Genomic DNA, 19,321 nt, shown 5'->3' on the forward strand with positions numbered 1-19,321 from the left:
GTGCGCCTGCGCGTGCGTTCCCCCCGCTCGCGCGTGAGTCCCCCCGCCTTTTCGCTTTTGGCCCTTTCTATCTTCTCCCGGCCTTCTCCACGCTGGCGCGAATTCTTTGGGACTTTCTTCGAGAACGCGCTGCTCTGGGAGCGAACCTCCCCGCAGCTCCACTTCCCAGGAAGCCCTGGAGCCCCGCGCACTTCAGAGACCCTCGGGAGGGGAGCCCGGGCCTCCGGGCCTCCGGAGGTGCGACGGGGACAAGACTCCCCTAAGATCAGGCATCTTTCGAAACTTCTTCCTCGGGAAATCTCAGCCCCCTTCAGCGACCCCTCCTCCAAAAGCACCCAGCACCGGGCCTGGCTCATAGTGGACGCTAATAAATGCTTCTTTACCACCCTCAAACCCCATCATGAGTATCATCAGAAATTTCATACCTTTTAAAAGACCCGCCTTCTCCTTTAAGGTCCTACCCACTTCAGAAACCCTGGTCTCAAGAGACTGGTCTCCAGTAAATCCCTTCAAAGACCTTGTTCCCTTTAAAGATCACAACCCAAAGTTCCAACCCTTTCCATTGACACCTCTTTCCCCAGAGACTCAGCCCCTTTAGGAGAGATTTATGGACCTGTCTTCCTTTAGAGGCTACTCTAACTTACCTTAGAGTCTCCATCCCTTCTCAAAAGCGCTTGCCCGAATAATCTGATTGTTTCTCTTCCCACCTGCCCTCACTCCAGAGGCTCTCCTGGCTCTCATAACTTTTTAGGGTCTCCCCCCTTGCCACAATTTCTGGGTTCCTAACCACCCCTTTTCCTTGGTTGCTTTCCAGGACACGACTAGGACTCTCCAAACGACATTCGGCAACTTTTCGATCTCCTGTGAGTATGTATCCAAGTTCTTAAAGGCTTCTTTCTAGGACCCCTTCCTTCTTTCCTATACATCTCAATATCCCATTCTGCCTCATTAGCAATTTATCTTTCCCCAGTTTCTCTAGGTCTTTTACAGCCCTGCAATCCTTTTCTTGATTGTTTTGATTCCATAGCAGAAGTTCTCATAGCATCTCTTAAAAACCTTTCTTTTTCTCATGCCTCCAATGTCTCCTTCCACCTCCACTAGATGTACTCAGCTATATTAGAGGTTTAATAAATATCTGATAAATTGAATGACTTGTCTGCTCCCTACTTGACTAAGTTGGTTCAGACAGGATATCTGATGTTATCTTCATCTCATCTCCTCTACCTTCTGCCTCTAAGTATGTTTTCTCATCCTGACCAGATTGAGATAGAGTCCTGTCCAAAGCTAACCCCTTTTGTGCTCTTCTTGCCTTAAAATCTTGTTCCATACTTTCTCTCTACCATCTTTTTCTCTCAATTAGTTGCTTCCCCTCTACCTTTAAACACACAGATTGGGGGCAGCTGGGTAGTTCAGTGGATTGACAGCCAGGCCTAGAGGTGGGAGGTCCTAGGTTCAAATTTGGCCTCAGACACTTCCCAGCTGTGTGACCCAGGGCAAATCACTTAACTCTGGTTGCCTAACCCTTACCAAGGTAAGGGATTAAAAAAAATAATAAATAAATAAAGACAGATTTCCCTAATCTTGGGAGAAAAAAGCAACCTCCCTTGATCCTATCCCCACCCCTCCAACTAGTTACTATCTTACTTATCCCTTCCCTTTTACTACTAAACCTACATGGTACCATGTAGGTGCTTTCATCATCCTCTTTGCTCTTTAACATTGACAGTCTTATTTCTGCCCTTTTCACTCTACCCAAACCCTTCAAATATTTCCAATGGTCTTTTAATATGACCTTAATGAAGAAATCTATACTATTCTCTGCTACCTCCTTCTTGGAACCCTATTCTCCCTTTTCCTTCATGAGGCAATACTATTCTGCTTTTTCGCCCCCTTAGTCATTCCTCTGTCTCTTTGTAAGAGCAAATTTATACATAACCAAAACCCCAAAATAAGAACCATAAATATACTGATATGAAAGATGAACTTCAACAGTTCTTTCTCTGAAGATAGATAGCATTCCCCATCATAGGTCTTTCAGGATTGTCCCAGATCATTGGATTGCTGAGAATAGCCAAGTTTTCACAGGTAATCATTGTACAGTATTGCTGTTATTGTGTACAATGTGCTCCCAGTTCCACTTATTTCGCTCTGTATCAATTCCTGCAGATCTTTTCAGCTTTTTCTGAAGTCATCTTGCTTATTATTTCTTATTGCACAATAGCATTCCATCACCAACTTGTACTAAGGTTTTTTTCAGCCATTCCCCAATTGTCTCTTTCTCTTTCTATACTTGATTGCTTAGTCTGTGGGCATTTCTTCTCCTGTTCTGTCTAACTTCTGCTGATGACTTCTAAAATCTAAACCTTTTAGATGCATTTTACATTTCTAACTACACCTCCTGGATTTTCCCATTTTTATGTCTTGCTTTTACTACACTAGATGCACTCAGTGTATCCAAAACTGATCTCATCAGTGTCTTTCTCAAAATTGCCTTTTCTTCTTAACTTCCCTTTTTCTTTCATTTTCAGTTGCTGAGAAATGGCAGCCATTTGTGATCTTTCTCACTCCCTCACCTCCACATTTATCAGAACTTGTATGCTATTTACATTGTCTTTCTTCCTTGTCACTTTCCATTTCACTATTGACCTCTGTGATATTGAAATCACTTTAAAAGACTGATATATATTAATTTAAGGTTGCCAAGGAATTCACTTATGAAATTCCTAAATGAAACACTCAAGTCAGAATGGAGTTTTATGGCAGTTTAATTACAACGGGAGTAAGAAAGAAGGAGAGGGAGAGAAGGAAAGAAGGGGACAAGGAAAGGGGTTAGCTCAACCTTCTGGTAGAGCCAGAGGGAGTTTAGGCCTTGGAAGGCCAAGGCAGGAAAGGGAATCAGTCCTTTCACTCACGTGACCCATCTGAAGGAAAGCTGCCTGCAGACCTCTTCCCTGCTCAAGCTCCTAGAACGAACTGGCTCCTAGCCCTATCCACAGGAAGTCTGTGAACTCCAGAGGCTGTTCTTTACCTCACTTCCTGTGCCTCACACGTGCCAATAGTGGCTCAAGCTTGGCTTAGGACAGCCCAGGTGGGCAGTTAGTTATTTCTGATTTGTCATTGACTAGCACATGCCCGTGTAGTGTGGGTGTGCACAATTTTGGATGCTAGACCAAGCAAGATGGAGGAGATTTAAAAATCACACCTTTTCACTCTTACCATGACCATAGCTTCCTTCTAATCCACCATTCACACTGCCATTTCCAGGTTAAATTTGTCAAAACACATCATATTACCCTCTAATTTAAAAATCTCTAGTAATGCCCAGACCACTTAAAACATCAGGTTGATACAGGTATAGAAGACTTTTTGCAATCTAATCTTGTTCTACCTTTCTAACCTTATTTTTTAATGCTCCTTTTGCTCCAATCAAACTAGTCTTATTGCCCCCCACAAAAAGTTAAGTTCATTCCTACCTCTGTGGCTACCTGGAATGCCCTCCCCTTTCTTTTTCTCTTGACTCCTACTCATTCTTCATTTTTAAAAAAGATTATATAATTCCTGATTTTGATGTAATTTATGTACAAATTATGCCCTTGAGAGGGCATTTTGTTGTTTTATTTTATTTTATTTTATTTTGAAAAACTCAGAATCATAGTGTCTAACATTTACTGGTCCCAGTTCATTCTTCTTCCTTTTTCAAGGCATTCCGTATCTGGTATATATTCAAATCCCATGATTTATCCCCAGGGATGGTCATCCTCTAAGATCTCAGCATCATCCTTATGCATTATATCTCACAATGAAAAACTCATATTCCTCTTATAGCATATCATTCCATCACTCCCTATGCCTTACCATCCTAAACCAATTCTTCATCTCATAATTCACCCTTTAGTACTTTCTCAGGCCTTTGCCTCTGTTCTGATTTCACTTTCCTCCTTTCTAACTTTGATCTTATTAGTTAACCAGTTAAACTCTATTTTGCCCTCTTAATTTCAAATCCCTTACTTCTTTGTACTGTTGGCACTCATTCCTTGCCAAAAATTAACCCTACATTACTCCCACCACTTTGCCTCTGGTGTCCTTGTGTTGCTGAACAGAGCTGGAATGCATCATTCCACCACGCTGACCACTCATGTTTTAAATTTTATATTAGCTAATCTTAATGGGACCCTCACTATAGCAAAGCAGTCTTTATTTCTCCCTAACTGATGCTTTATTCTCACTTTCCACAGAGGTTGTTTCATACTTTATCTTCTCTCCTCCAACCTCCTATACCTTCCTCTCCCTTCTACCCTCTCAGCTGAGGATCTGAATTATTTTTTTCAAAAGTTTTAAAATTTTAAAATATTTTATTTTTAAAAATTATACTTTAACATTCATTTTAAAAACATTTTTCTAAACCCTTAACTTCCATCTTAGACTTAATACTGTGTATTGGTTCTAAGGCAGAAGAGCAGTAAGGGTTAGGCAATAGGGGTTAAATGACTTAACCAGGGTCACACATTTGGGAAGTGTCTGAGGCCAGATTTGAACCTAGGGCCTCCTGTCTCTAGACCTGTCTCTCAATGCCCTGAGCCACTTAGCTCTTCCCTAAAAAACATTTTAGTTTGCATTTTCTCCCTCCCCTCAACCCCTCTCTCATCCATTGAGAAGGCAAGCAATATGATCATGGGAAACTTTTCCATATTAGCCATGTTGCAAAGAAAAGAAAAGAAAAAGAAAGTGAAAAAAGCCTGTTTCAATCTACACTCAGTTTATCATTTCTCTCTGAATGTAGATAGCATTTTTCTTTGTGAGTCTTAGAATTGTCTTGGATCATTGTATTAGTGGTTAAATCTTTTCAACAGTTGACCATCTTTATACTATTGCTGTTAGTGTGTACAATGTTCCCCTAGTTTTGCTTCCTTCACTTTGCATCAGTTCATCTAACCTTTCCCAAGTTTTTCTGAAACCATCCCCTTTATCCTTTCTTATAGCAAACAGTATTCCTTCATAACCATATATCACAACTTGTTTAGCTATTCCCCAATCGATGGGCACTCCATCAATTTTCAATTCTTTGCCACTACGAAAAGAGCTGCTATAAATATTTATATATTGTATATGTAAGTCTTTTTCTTTTTTCTTTGATCTCTTTGGAGTATATATCTAGTATAGTGGTATTGCTAAGTCAAAGGGTATGCACAGTCTTATAGTTCTTAAAACATATTTCCAAATTGATCTCCAGAGTGGTCAGACCAGTTCATAACCAAACCAACAGTGCATTAGTGGCCCTATTTTTCCATATCCCCTCCATCATTTATCATTTTCCTTTTCTCTTATGTTAGCCAATCTGATTGATGTGAGGTGGTACTCAAGATTCCTTAACTCCCATTTTACTGAAGGAAAACAAAATCCTCAAAATCCCTTGATATCATCTCTCATTTTCTTCTTTAATCCATTCTCTTGACAGCGAGATAATCTTTTTCACTAAGAACAGTGCCATTATGTATACCTTTCATACCATCCTCTTTCAAATTCCCCCCAAAACTGTTCCCATTAACACCTAAGAGCTATAAAAGAATGCATACCTTTTGATCCAGCAATACCATTATCAGGTCTGTAATCCAAAGAGATTTTTTTTTTAATGGGAAAGGACCTGTTTGTACAAAAATATTGATAGCTGCTCTTTTTGTGGTGGGCAAAGAATTGGAAACTAAAGGGATGTCCCTTAGTTGGGGAATGGGTGAACTGTGGTATGTGATGGTGATGGAATACTATTGTGCTATAAGGAATGATGAACAAGATGATTTCAGAAAGAACTGGAAAGACCTATGTGAACCCATGCAGAGTGAAATAAACAGAACCAGGAAGACATTATACACAGTAACTGAAATGTGGAACAATCAAATGTGATAGATTTTGTTGCTAACAGCAATACGATGATCCAGGACAGTTCTGAGGGACTAATGAAAAAGAAAGCTATCCACTTCTAGAGAAAACTGTTGGAATATAAATGCAGAAGAAAACAGGATTTATCATTGGTTTATTTGGGTGTATGGTTTGGAGTTTTGGTTTTATAAAATTACTTATTCACTTACACAAATGATTAATATGGAATAAGTTTTGCATGATAATATATGTATAACCCAGATTGAATTGCTCATCAACTCCAGGAAGGGGGAGGGAAAAGAGGAAGACAATCTGAATCATATAACTTTGGAAAACTTATGTGGAAATTTGTTATTAAAATAAAATAAAGATTAAAAAAACCCCAAACCAGACATTTTTAGTTTCTCCCTATTTTTCCCTGTTATCTACAAATATGTACAAGTCTCTCCTATCATTAAAGATCACTAATTACTCTTGCTTTTTTTCTATATCTCCTTTTCATGGCTAAAGTCCTTGAAAAAACTATACTCAGTGCCTCCTCTTGTCTTCTTTCTCTCTTCTAAAGCCTCTGCAAAGTTTGACATGATTACACATATAAAATCTATATCAGATTGCTTACCATCTTATTGAGGGAGGTCAGAGAGGATACTGCTTTTATACATAACTGGAGAAAAAATTTAAATAAATTTAAAATGCAAACATAAAACATCTGCAGTCAGACTTTTTTAAAAATATCTGACTCGGGGGTAGCTGGGTGGCTCAGTGGATTGAGAGCAAGCTCTAGAGATGGGAGATCCTGGGTTCAAATGTGGCCTCAGACATTTCCTTGCTGTGTGACTCTGGACAAGTTACTTGACCCCCATTGCCTAGCCCTTACCATTCTTCTGCCTTGGAACCAATGGATTCAGTATGGATTCTAAGGCAGAAGGTAAGGGTTGGAAAAAAAAAATCTGACTTCAGACTCAAAGTGCTCTTTCCCATTACTAGGGTTCTCTTAACTGACAAATCTAATGGCCTATTTTCACTTATCCTTCTTGACCTCTTTAGCATTTGATACTGATGACCACCCTCTCCTCTTCCTGGATACCATTTACCACCCTCTTGTCTGAGTTTTTGTGACACAGCTATCTCCTGGTTCTCTTACCTATCCAACCATTCCTTCTCAGAACCCTTTGCTGGAATTCATTTTTGTACCCTTCCATCCACTGTGGATATATCCCAAGGCTTTGTATTGTTTTCTCTTCTTGACATTTTTTTAACTTAGTGAACTCATGAGCTCCCATGGGTTAAATTAATAAGCCTATGCAGATTATTTCCAGATCTATCTATATCCATGCCTATCAGCTCTAGTCTTTCTCCTGAATTCATTTGTTTTTTAAGCCTTCACTTTCTGTCTCAGCAACAACTCTTAGTTAGGAGGGCAAGGGCTAGGCAAATGGGCCTTGCCCAGGGTCACACAACTAGGAAGTTTCTGAGGCCAGATTTGAACCCAGGTCCTCCCAACTCCAGGCCTGGTCCTCTCTATCAATGTTGCTACCTAGCTGCTTCCTAAGCTTAAGTTTTGCATCATCAATCACTACTGCATATTTCAAACTATTTTCCATAACTATCTCAAACTTAACATGTCCAAAACAGAACTCATGATTTTCCTCCTCAAAGTCTGATCTCTTTTGAATTTCCCTATTACATTAGAGCTGTTGGCAAACCTATGACACTCATGTTGGAGTAGCTTGTTCCCCTCCCCCTGACCATGCATGCCTGAGGACATTTCTCACAGGCCCCACTCCTCTGCCCAGCAGCCCAATGGGAGCCCTTCCTCCCCTGTCTAGGGTAAGGGAGCAGTTTGGGTACTCTGTTTCTAAAAGGTTTGCCATCACTGCCCTAAGAGGGCACCACCAATTCTCTAATCACCTAAGCTCAAAGCCTTGACTGACTTCTCGCTTTTACTTCATAATCTTGTCATTTCTTTCACTACATCTCTCTCCTCATATAGCTCATCCCTTTAATTCAGTTTTATTTAACCCCTCTATCACCTCTCGACTATTAAAATAGCCTCATTAGTCTCCCTGTCTTTCAGTCTCTTCAATCTACTTTTCCACATAGCTGCTAAAGTCATTTTCTGAAATTGCAGGTCTGATTGTATCATTCCTCACTCTTTAATAAATTCTGGGGATTCCTTATTACTTTTAGGATCAGTTATAAGCCTCTCTATCTGTCACTTAAAGTTCTTCACAATTTGGCTCCTTCCTATCATTCCAATTGTCTTTTCTTTTTAAACCCTTACCTTCTGTCTTAGAATTAGTACTAAGTAGCAGTTCTAAGGCAGAAGAGCAGTAAAAGCTAGGTAACGAGTATTAAAGTGACTTGCCTAGGGTCACATAGCTGGGAAATATCTGAGGCCACATTTGAACCCAGGACCTCCTGTCTTGAGGTCTGGCACTCTATCCATTGAGCCACCTACCTGCCCTCTCCAGTCTCACACATTATTTCCCTCCATATGCTCTGTGATCCAGCCAAACTCTTCTCCCTGCTCTACATTATACACAGTATTCCATCTCACATTTCTCTATATTTGCATTGGCTGTCTTCCATGCCTGTAAAGCCAATATCTAGCTTTCTTCAAGACTCAGTTTAAGAGGAGCAGCTAGGTGGCTTGCTGGACCTGGAAATGGGAGGTCCTGGGTTCAGAATTGACCTCTGACATTTCTTAGCAGTAAGACCTTGGGCAAGTCACTTAATTGCCTAGCCCTTACTGTTCTGCTTTGGAACTGATACTTAGTATTGATTCTAAGATGGAAAGTAAGGGTTTAAAAAAAATAGTAATAGGGTAGTTTAGAAGTAGGGAGTGTTATAAGGAAAAAATAACTAGTTCATGTTCAGATATGTTCTAGTTTTTAAGATATCTATGAAACTTGGGAAAGCTAGGTGGCTTAGTAGATTGAGAACCAAGACCTGGAGATAGGAGGTCCTGGGTTCAAATGTAGCCTCAGACACTTCCTAGACACAACCCAAAATGCTTAGCTCTTGCCACTCTTCTGCCTTGGAACTGTTACTTATTATTGATTCTAAGACAGGAGGTAAGGGTTTAAAAAAAATGTCTAAGGGACATCCAGTTCAAACTGTCCAGTAGGCATTGAGATGTGTCTAGAGGTTGAGAGAGAGAGATTAGTGATAATTGAATCAGTGTTCAATTTCATGTTCTATTTTGTAGTATTATATGTGTCTGTCTGTTGACCCATTATAAACTCCTTTAGATTCATGACTTATCTTTTTGCCTCCATTAGCATCTCTCAGTGCTTGGCATAGATCATTTAGTCTAATCTCACCATTTGACAGGTGAGGTAACTGTGGTTCAGAGAGAGAGTAAGGAGATATACTGCATCCAGTATTCTTTGTCACAAAGTAGTTTTTCCTGTTCTTTGCCTTGGACTGTCTTCTTCAGTTCTTTCTGGATCATTTTAGGTACATGTTCCAGGGGCCTGCTCTTTAAAACGTTAGGTGTCCCACTTTCTTCTTCTTCCCCCTTTTTTTTTTAAATTTTTATTTTTTTGAGGCTTAGACATCACCTTCATCTCCCCAGTATCTCTGAGAGGAATGAAGGGCAAAGGAAAAAGTCAAGTATTGGGAAAACCCTACTCCCAATCCTTGTCACTTGGTAAATAGGGTAAATAGTGAACTAGAATTTTTAATAGCACTTCCAAATTTTGCAGTGTACTTCCTTTTACAACAACCTTGGTAGGGAGGTTGTACAGGTTCAAATGTTGAAACTTGAGGCTCAGGGATTTCAGTTGATTTGCCCAGGGCCACACAACCAGGAAGTGTCAACCTCCATCCTATTAAGCTGTTTTTGGCAGGATAGAATTGGGAAGAGAACCCAGTTCAGTTGATATGGATACCAGGGTAGGGGGGAGGCTGACCATATTGACCTATAGGTAAGTCAGTCAATACTCACAACCTTTCTCATTATGTCATTTAGGTGCCCACTCCCAAGTCTGACCAGGCTGATGAGACCAATGAGGATTCCCTACAGCTTGAAATCCAGGAGCTAAAGCAAAAAAGGGATGCTTTGGATCAGGAGATCTCCCAGCTGGTGGCTGAGTAGGTTTTTTACAAGATCTCTTACTTGTGTCAGGAGTTTGTTTACTAAATACCATGATTTGAGGACCCACTATATCAAAGCATCATGATCATTAAGTATTCTAGGGGTATTGAAAGAAGAAGAAGAGGAGTAGTACATGTATATATCATTTTACAGTTTATAAACATCACATTTGAGGTTCATAGAATCCCAGTAAAGTTGAACAGTACAAACCTTCTTATTCTCCTTTTATAGATGAAGAAGCTGGAAATCTGGGAGAAGAAACTACTCTCTCCAGTTTCATAGCTAATAAATGTCAGAGCTGAGACTAGAATCTTAGTCCTTGGTTTCCACATTCTGGCCCTGACCCAGCCTCCACTGTACCACACTGACATGGTTTCTTCCCTTGAGTTTCCAGGCTCTCAAGGGAGGCCCAACCCCATCTAGGTGACAAGAGGACTAGACCTAGTTCTTGGCTCCAGTTCTAGAACTAACTTTTATCCAGTCACATCTTCATTTTCCTCAGCTGAGGATGAGAGGGTGGACTTAGAAGGCTAACTCTAATTCTAACATTTGTAACTGAACTGGAAAACACCTTAAAAAAAATCTTAAGAATTCCTTTTTTTTTTTTAAATCCTCTTACCTTCTGTTTTGATGTCGGTTCTAAGAGGGAAGAGCAGCAAGGGCTGGGCAATCCAGTTAAGTGACTGACTTGCCCAGAGGAAGTGTTTGAGACTAAATTTGAACCATGGTCCTTCCAGGCCTGGCATTCTATTCACTGTGCTACTTTGCTGCCTGGATCTTAAGAGTTCTTATAAAACAATATTCTTACAAAATCTTACAAAACAATATCATCAGGGGGCAGCTGGGTGGCTCAGTGGATTGAGTGCCAGGCCTAGAGATGGGAGGTCCTGGGTTCAAATTTGACCTCAGATACTTTCTAGCTGTGTGACCCTGGGCAAGTCACTTGACCCCCATTGCCTAGCCCTTACTGCTCTTCTGCTTGGAACCAATACATAATATTGATTCTAAGACAGAAGGTAAGGATTTTAATTTTAAAAAACATCATCAGACATATGATGATATAGTATGAAAGACTGAGGGCTAAGAGTTAGATCAGCATGAAATCTCACTGTCTTTGAATTAGCAGTTTGAGGATTTTGCATTTCTAGGATTTCTTACCTCTGTAGAGTTCATAGAACTACTTAAGACTGCAGAGAGTCTTTAGACAGATTATAAATTTTGATCAGTGCCTTAACCTGTATTTTAGTGGCCTCTTAGGGTTCATATCATTCCCTCTACCCAAAGTGAAAAGCCTGTAGGACACCTCTTTTGGGTATGATGGGGGATGGAGGGATGACATAAAGGATAGAAAAGGCTCCATCACAAAGACACCCCCAAACATCTAGTTGAAGTTCCTATTACTTTCATGTCTGTGACCCTCTTGGAACTTTTCCCAGCTGCCTGTTTGATAAACACTCAACATGACCAACTGGCTAGATTTTCATTTTTTATGTAGAAATTGACCTTTGAATTCTTTGGGAATTCTTGTTCATATTGTGTTTTCTCAAATACACTTTTTTTTTATCATGCCATTTTGCACTTTTGTCATTTACCACTTGTTTGAAAGGAAGAATGTGCCCTTTAATATTATTAAGTGAATACCAGGGCAGTTAGATGACTCCATAGATATGTATATGTAGACAGAGCCTGAAGCTTGGAGATGGTAGGTCCTGGGTTCAAATGTAGCCTCAGACACTTCTAGCTTAACCTTGGGCCAGTCACTTAACCCCAGTCATCTAGCCCATATTTCTCTCTTCTGCCTTGGAACCAATATTTAGTGTCTCTTCTAAGACAGAAGGTAAGGGTTTTTAAAAAATAAAAATAAGGGGCAGCTGGGTGGCTCAGTGGATTGAGAGCCAGGCCTAGAGATGAGAGGTCCTGAGTTCAAATTTGACCTCAGATACACAATATTGACTCCAAGATGGAAGGTAAGGGTTTAAAAAAAAGAAAGAAAGAAAGAAAAATAACTGTGTACCAAGATTGCCCATTGAAATTGACCCACATTTTGTTGCTTTTGGTATTGTTTTTATTGACATTGTTGTAGTCCCTCTGTATAAACAATTTTGGCTATGCATCTTTTACTTGGCTTCATGACACTCGAACCTTTCCACACACTTCTATGCATCCTTCACCTTCGTCATTCCTTATAGCACACTAATCTACCATGGCATTAATATACTTATTTGGTTCAGCTATTCTCCAGTTGCTGGGCACATGTTTTGTTTGCAGCTTTTTCTAATTATAGATAATGTCCTTATGAATATATTGGTACATACAGATCTTCTCTCATTGCCATTCACCTGAATGGAGTATATATCCCACAGAGTTTTCTGTAGCTGACTGTAAACAGTTTAATTACTTTTCTTGCCTAGTTTGAAATTGATTTTCAAAATAGTAAGATGTAAGGGGCAGCTCACCCGACAGTGTGTCAGGCCTAGAGATGGAAGGTCCTGGGTTTAGTTCTGACCTTTTTAGCTGTGTGTCCCTGGGCAAGTCACTTAACCCCCACTGCCTAGCCCTCATGGCTCTTCTGCCTGGGAACCAATACTCAGTATCTATTCTAAGACAGAAAATGAGGGTTATTAAAAAAAAGTAGTAGGAAGAATGGGATGACATCCAAAGGCCAGGTTTGAATCTGATCTGCCCCTTTCACTCTGTGCAACTGTGACCCAGGCATATATCACTCTTTGCTTCATTCCCTCAGTTATAAAATGAGGTTGGACTAAATGACCTCTCCATTTCTTGAACTTTTGAGCCTCTCTCCTAATATTTAACTAGAAAGGCACCTTCTCTTCCCTTCTTCACACCTTCATACTCCAGCCTGGTTTCCTTGCTAGATGATAACAGTAACTCACATTTCCATAGTATTTGAAGGGCTTTCCTCACCACCTCACTGTAAAGTAGCCAGGGTAAACATTATCAACCTCATCATATAGATAAGAAAACTGGTCCAGAGATGTAAGTACTTGTCAGTGGTCCAGAGCCAGAAAGCGGCAGAGCTGTGTCTGTCCAAATCCATCATTTTGTTCATGAGCACCAAGCCCTTGCCCACATATCATTTCACTTTGATTAAGCATATATTTGTTATTCCTCATTGCTATGGCAGCCTCTAATCCTTATGTGGCTTTTCATTTGTCTACCTCTCTTTCTGTGTTTCAGAGGCTATGTTGTGTCTGAGTTGGAGGACCACATTTCCCTGCTCCATGAGTACAATGACATTAAAGATGTGGGCCAGATGTTAATGGGAAAATTAGGTGAGTGGTGGGGAGTTCTCTGGCTTTAGAGACCACCTTTGCCCCACCTCCATGCCTCCTACCAATATATTCAGCTCTGCATTCTTAGAACTCCTCTTGTCTCAAACTCACTAATTACAGCCAACTGGCGAATGACTAGGCTGTTTGTATTTTAGTTCCCAACTTCCCTTATCCATGCGATTGGCATGCTTGTTTGGGGAGCTGCCTATAGGTTGTAACAGGTACCTCTAACTTCCCTAGGACCTAAATGAGGACAATTTTCTGATAATGTCCCTCCTACCCAACTTGGGTAAATAATTGGAGAACTTTGATGTATCTATCTATATGGATCATTTGAGAGATTCTATTTGTCCTCAAATTGCTAACTTGTTAATGTAACAACAGCAAAAGAACAGCCCTTTGTTGTTTAATGATCCTTTTTGTCCTTTCTAAGAATCTCCTCTGGCAGCCTTTAGTCATAAATAAAGTTCTAGAGATAGAGGGAAGATGCTTTTAAGTTCTTTTAAAATTCCTTTTGTTTATTATGACTATCAACAGAAATGTTAATATATAATGAAAAAGGATCATATATGAAGCTGAACTTCTTTTACATAATTTTTTAAAGTATATGTTAAATTTAACAAGATAGTAAAACAAAATTGCTTAGTTTGTGTCTTCTGAGGTATTTGGTTTTCTTTTGTATATTTCTTAATGCTTTATTCATGCTTTTTTTTTTTAAACATCTCCATCATTCCCTGTAAACTCCCCTCCCCCACAAAAGAAGCTCTCCATTGTTGTAAATAAGTATAGACAAGCAAAACAAATCAACACATTGTCCAAGTCTGGAAATGTATTTATCTTTTTGTCCATTACTTTTTTCCCAAGGGGAAAGAGGCCTTTTTCATGAAATCTTTCTTCTTTTTCTTTACATTATTGTAGTTATCCTATTAATTGACCTGATCCTAATTCTATTCTGCATAAATTTAGATGTCTTCCCAAATCTCTCTAATTCTCAACATCCATAATTTCTCATGATAAAATAATACTCCATTACATTCATGGACCATCAGCCATTCCCTCAACTGAAGAGCATCCAGTTTGTTTTAAATTTGTTTAAGTGCCTTTCCAACCCCATCTAGCATCTAATATATGTTGTACATGCTCAGCGAATTATTTAGCAACCAATAATCATTTTAGATCATTGTCAGAAGATCTGCCTGCTTATTTCTTGAGTGCCAGCAAAAGTGTGTAGGTCTCTAAGGGCAGCTCTATGAAATTGGAGAATTTTCCATAGAATTTTCCTCCTTTTATAGCCATGAAAAGATACCTAATCTAGTTTCTTTTCATTTTTTTAATGATGTGATTTTTATCAGTCAGGTGTCCTATCCATTTCAAGCTTATTGTAGTACATATAGATATCAATCTAAAACTTCTTTCTGCCAAACTGCCTTCCAGTTTTCCTAGCAGTTCTTGTTAAATAGGGAGTTCCCAAGTAATTTATGTCTTGTTGAAATTGAGTTAAATTCAATTTGTTTCTGATTCTTCCCCATATAGTCATTTTTATTTTTGTCTTCCCAGAAGGGAAGTATTCAGGGGAGGGGGGGGGCGGGTAAGCCCTTACCCCTTTTCTCTTAGAATATATACTAAATAGGGGGCAGTTGGGTGGTTCAGTGGATTGACAGCCAAGCCCAGAGATGGGGAGGTCCTAGGTTTGAATCTAGTCTCAGACACTTCCTAGTCCTTACTGTTCTTCTGCCTTGGAACCAATACACAGTATTGATTCTAAGACAGAAGGTAAAGGGAAAGAAAGAAAGAGAGAAGGAAGGAATACTAAATAGGCAGAAGAGCAATAAGGGCTAGACATTTGGGAATAAACTTTGTTTCTAGAGCCCAGGGGGTTTTGTGCTTTACTGGCCCTGAAGAGGTCCCTAGGTAGGTGGTTATCATCTCCCATCCATCTAGGAATGATTTTTATTTCAATAGCTAGGAAGTGACTGAGGCAAAATTTGAACCCAGGTCATCCTGAATCCAGGGCTGACTTTATCCACTGAACCAGCTAATCAAGTATTTCGGATAACCAAGGCATAAGGAACTAACACAAATATAGCATATAAGCCATTCCCAAAGGATATGAACAATCAGTTCTTAAGAGAATTGCAAACTATTAGCCATATAAAAAGTTCCAAATAATAAGAAACAAAAATCAAAACAACTCAAGGTTTCACCTCAATCAAGCTAATGGCAAAGATGTTAAAAGACGGATTGATCAGTGTTGGAGGGCTTTTGGGAAAAAAGCCACACAAAAACGCTGTTAATATAGCTGTGAATTGATCTAACCATTTTGGTCAACAGTTTAAGTTATACTAAGGAAGAGACTAAGTCATACCCTTTGACCCAAAGACAATATGTACCCCATAACAAAATATTTATAGTAACACTTTTAAAAAATTGTTGGGTTTTTTTCGAATCCATGAAAATTCATTTCTCACTCTCCTACCCAAACCCCCATGCTCTACCCCTAGACCTAATTGAGAACTAAAGAAAAACAAATATCCACTTTGGCCATGCCTCAAAAAAATTTTTTTTAATTCTGTACTCTTGAGGCTACCTCCTTATAAGGAGGCAGGCACCATATTTCATCATTAGGCCTCTGGAATCATGGTTGGTCATTAAACTGGTAAGAAAAATAATTCTTTCAGAGTTTGGCTTTACCATATTGTTTTCATTGTATAAATTGTTCTTCTGTTTTCTGTATCAGTTCCTACCATTTTCCCTAGTTTTCTCTGAAACTTATTCTTTACAACACAATAGTATCTCACCACATTTATGTTCATCCATTTATGGGTATCCCCTCATATTCATCCCTTTGCCACCTTAAAGAAAGATATTAACATTTTTGTATATTAGATTTTTTTCCCCTCAGGATCAATCCTTCCTTTAATTTACCTTCTTGATCATTCCCCCTCCCTTCTTTTCCCCTTTCTCTGCCATTCTCCTGTTGAGTAGCAGCTTTTTTGCAGTAGCAAAGACCCCAAAACAAAGTACCACCCCATCCACTGAGGAAAGGCTGAACTCATTGTATGTTAACATAATGGAATAATATTGCACTGGAATAAACAATTACTGTGAAGAATAAAGGAAACAGGAAAAGACTTATATGAACCTACAGCAAAGTAAGCAGAATCAGGAAAATGTTACATAACAATAGAAAAAAACAGTAAACTAAATGAAATATGAACTTATAATGAAATGACAGATTTGGAGCTTCGTGTATAATCCTCTCCTGTTCTATGGAAGTGCTTATCTTTTAAGTGTTTGGTCCCAAAGTTAAAAAAAAAATTATAATGAACAAGCTTAGCCTCAAAGAGGAGATTTGAGAATGCACCTCCTGACATTCTTGGTGTGAGGGACACTAACTACCATATATAACATTTGACTGGATATGTTTGTTTTTCCTTTTTCATTCTTTATTATAAGGGAGGACTCTGATAATGTTAGAGGGAAGGCTGTATTAGGAATTTAAGGTGATATAAAAAACAAAAGATTTTCTTTCTTGCTTTTTCTTTGGAACATGATTTATTTTGAATGACTATACATATGTGTAATGGATTTTGGTTTTCTTACTATCTCAGTGGTGAGAGGGAGAGGAGGAAGAGAATTTGGAACAAAAAGAGAAAACTGAATGTCATCAGAAAAGACTTCCCAAAAGGAAGAGGAAGAGAATGTTGAAGTCTAATCCCTTTACATCTCTGCATGAATGATAAGATGATGTCCTGGGTCCATAGAAAAAAGAATGAAAAACAGCTTAGAGATTGTTTTGACCTTGTAGAAAGGGTGAAAGTAATGGAAGACAAAAGCGTGTCTTGAAGCCTTGGGCAAATAGTGTCAATCTGACAGGGATTTGAGAAAAGGAATTTTTTGGTCAAAATGTTGGGGCATTTTTGTGCCCAGATTCTGACAGTAGCCTCTTTCCCAACTTTCATTTCTCTCATGTCATCATTCTGCCCTTCCAGCCAGCATCAGAGGGGTCACTACCAAGGAGCTGTATCCTGAATTTGATCTGGATGTGAATGACTAAGCAGAAAGTTGCTTTCCCTGCATCCATCTTAGCTTGGTGTAAGCAAAAAGATCCAAGGAAAGCATGAAGAAGAAACCTACAAGAGTTCTGAGAGAGGCAATCATGGCAGATAAAGTATTCACAAGTGTTTTTCTAGAAAGGTTATACTCAATTGGAAAGGAAGAGAGAAAGTGTGTATGTGTTGAAGGGTTGATTTTTAAGCTCTACAACCTCTGAGAATTGAGTATTATAGGGAACTAGCATTTTTTACTATATCCTTTGTGTGTATATATTATATTAAAAAAATTTACCTAATCCATAGATTTGGAATTGTTATTAATTTGTATGATGCTGCTTGTATATTCAAATTCATTAGGATAGTTTGTCTTACATAATGGTGTGATGATAGAAACCACTCCCTAAGTTTGTCCTAACCCACTCCCCATTTTTGCATGTGTACCTATTTATGCCAGTTGGTTCAATTTTTTCAGGGAAGATTTGAATGAGCTCTACTATGTGTAAAGTATTTGGAAGCTTGGAGTAATGACCCTGTCCTATATTCATTCCTTGTAATAGCTGAAGAGATGGAGACTTGATTAGGAAAGAAGACCAACACCAAGAATTAGATCTTGGGTAGACTCCCAAGGAACTATTTAAAATAAAGCTAAAATAACAGTTCTTAAGACTTTTCAAGCCATGGCTCACCTATTCTATTTCCCATACACTTTACTATCGGCATGAAAAGCAAAAATCTTAGGATAAAAAGTCTTTTGATCTACTATATACTCATCTATCTGAACCATGTTATTATATATGACAAGAGGTCAGACAGTAAAAGAGATGACAAAATAAGGAAAAGAGTTAAGTTTTCAACATTTCACCTCAATTCCCTATGCCTACAGGTAGACTCCCTTTTCTCATTGCAGAGGAGTGTTCTGATCCCACTTCAAAGCATCTTCTCCAAGTTGTGGGAGCAGTGTAGTAACTCCACACACCAAAAAGTGAGTATTCAGGACAAAAGGTAGCCATATAAAAATAGCTTTCTTCCCCTTGTCCCTACTCTCTGGCTGACTGGCTGGGAATCCCAACACCACACTGACATATTCTTCCTCTTTACTTTGGACTAACCAAACATCATCTGGAGGGCCCCTGGCTGTAGGATGACATCTTAGGTAAACTCCTGTTTCCTAGTAGCCAACTCATTTCCTAAATCTCTAGAATAAATTTCCTGTTAGAGGTGCAACAATATGAATGGGCCTCTGGGAGGCAGTGTCACCTCAGAAATAAACCAAAGTCCTTCAAAGAGTTCTCTGATGCCTGGATCATAGTCTACAAAGGATCAGCTGAACAGCCTTGCACAGGACGGTTCAGGCAAGGAACTGGTGAGATGGCTACAGGCTTTGTTTTCTTTTTTGTAAGGGAAAGCTGTTCTTTCTGGCAACTTCCCATCTGAAGGGTGAAGGAATTCCAGGCAGCTAATCAGGAGATTTGGATCATAGTCATGGATACAACTGCTTTAATATTTTAGTATTCTAGATAAAATATTCTAAAGACAAAGTCTCAGCCCTCTAAGAGGATAAAAAGGTCTCAGGAATTCCAGATTCTTAAGAGTTGGAAGAGATAATCTATAACAAGGAAATAAATGCTATGCCATCTTACAGCATTATAATAAAGTAAATAAATATCAGAATACTGTCTAGATTCCTGTTTGTCTTTCCTTTGGGCCATTTCTCCTTTGACATGGGTTCCTAAAGAAGCAAATGGGCAGGGACTATATTTTGCATTTTCTTTTCAACTTACAGGTTTAGAAATTGGCCTAGAGTATAGAGATTGTAATTGCTGAGGGTCACACTGCCAATATGTGTCAGAGGTAAGATTTGTATCTATGGTCTTGGCTTTGAAGCCAGCTCTCTACTATCTGCATGCTGCTTCTTGCATGTAGTCAGACATTTAAATGATTGTTTTTTATATGACTGATTGACTGGAGTAAAACCTCATAAAGCAAAGTCTTAAGCT

General features: G+C 39.1%; 2 protein-coding genes across 3 annotated transcripts in view; one reads left to right on the plus strand and one right to left on the minus strand.

Moving 5' to 3' along the window:
* GOLGA2 (golgin A2) overlaps positions 1 to 19,321 on the minus strand; it is a 42,990-nt gene that overhangs the window by 19,764 nt on the left and 3,905 nt on the right. The gene's annotated exons all lie outside the window — the stretch shown is intronic.
* On the plus strand, positions 38 to 18,995 carry SWI5 (SWI5 homologous recombination repair protein; the record flags this gene model as incomplete). The annotated part of the gene is made up of 5 exons (XM_056812514.1): positions 38 to 237; positions 815 to 863; positions 9,851 to 9,972; positions 13,175 to 13,269; positions 17,262 to 18,995. Coding segments are annotated over 5 exons (531 nt in total), but the record flags the coding sequence as incomplete, so codon positions are not given.

Source organism: Monodelphis domestica, chromosome 1 (genome assembly GCF_027887165.1).
Source record: "Monodelphis domestica isolate mMonDom1 chromosome 1, mMonDom1.pri, whole genome shotgun sequence".
Lineage (NCBI taxonomy): Eukaryota > Metazoa > Chordata > Mammalia > Didelphimorphia > Didelphidae > Monodelphis > Monodelphis domestica.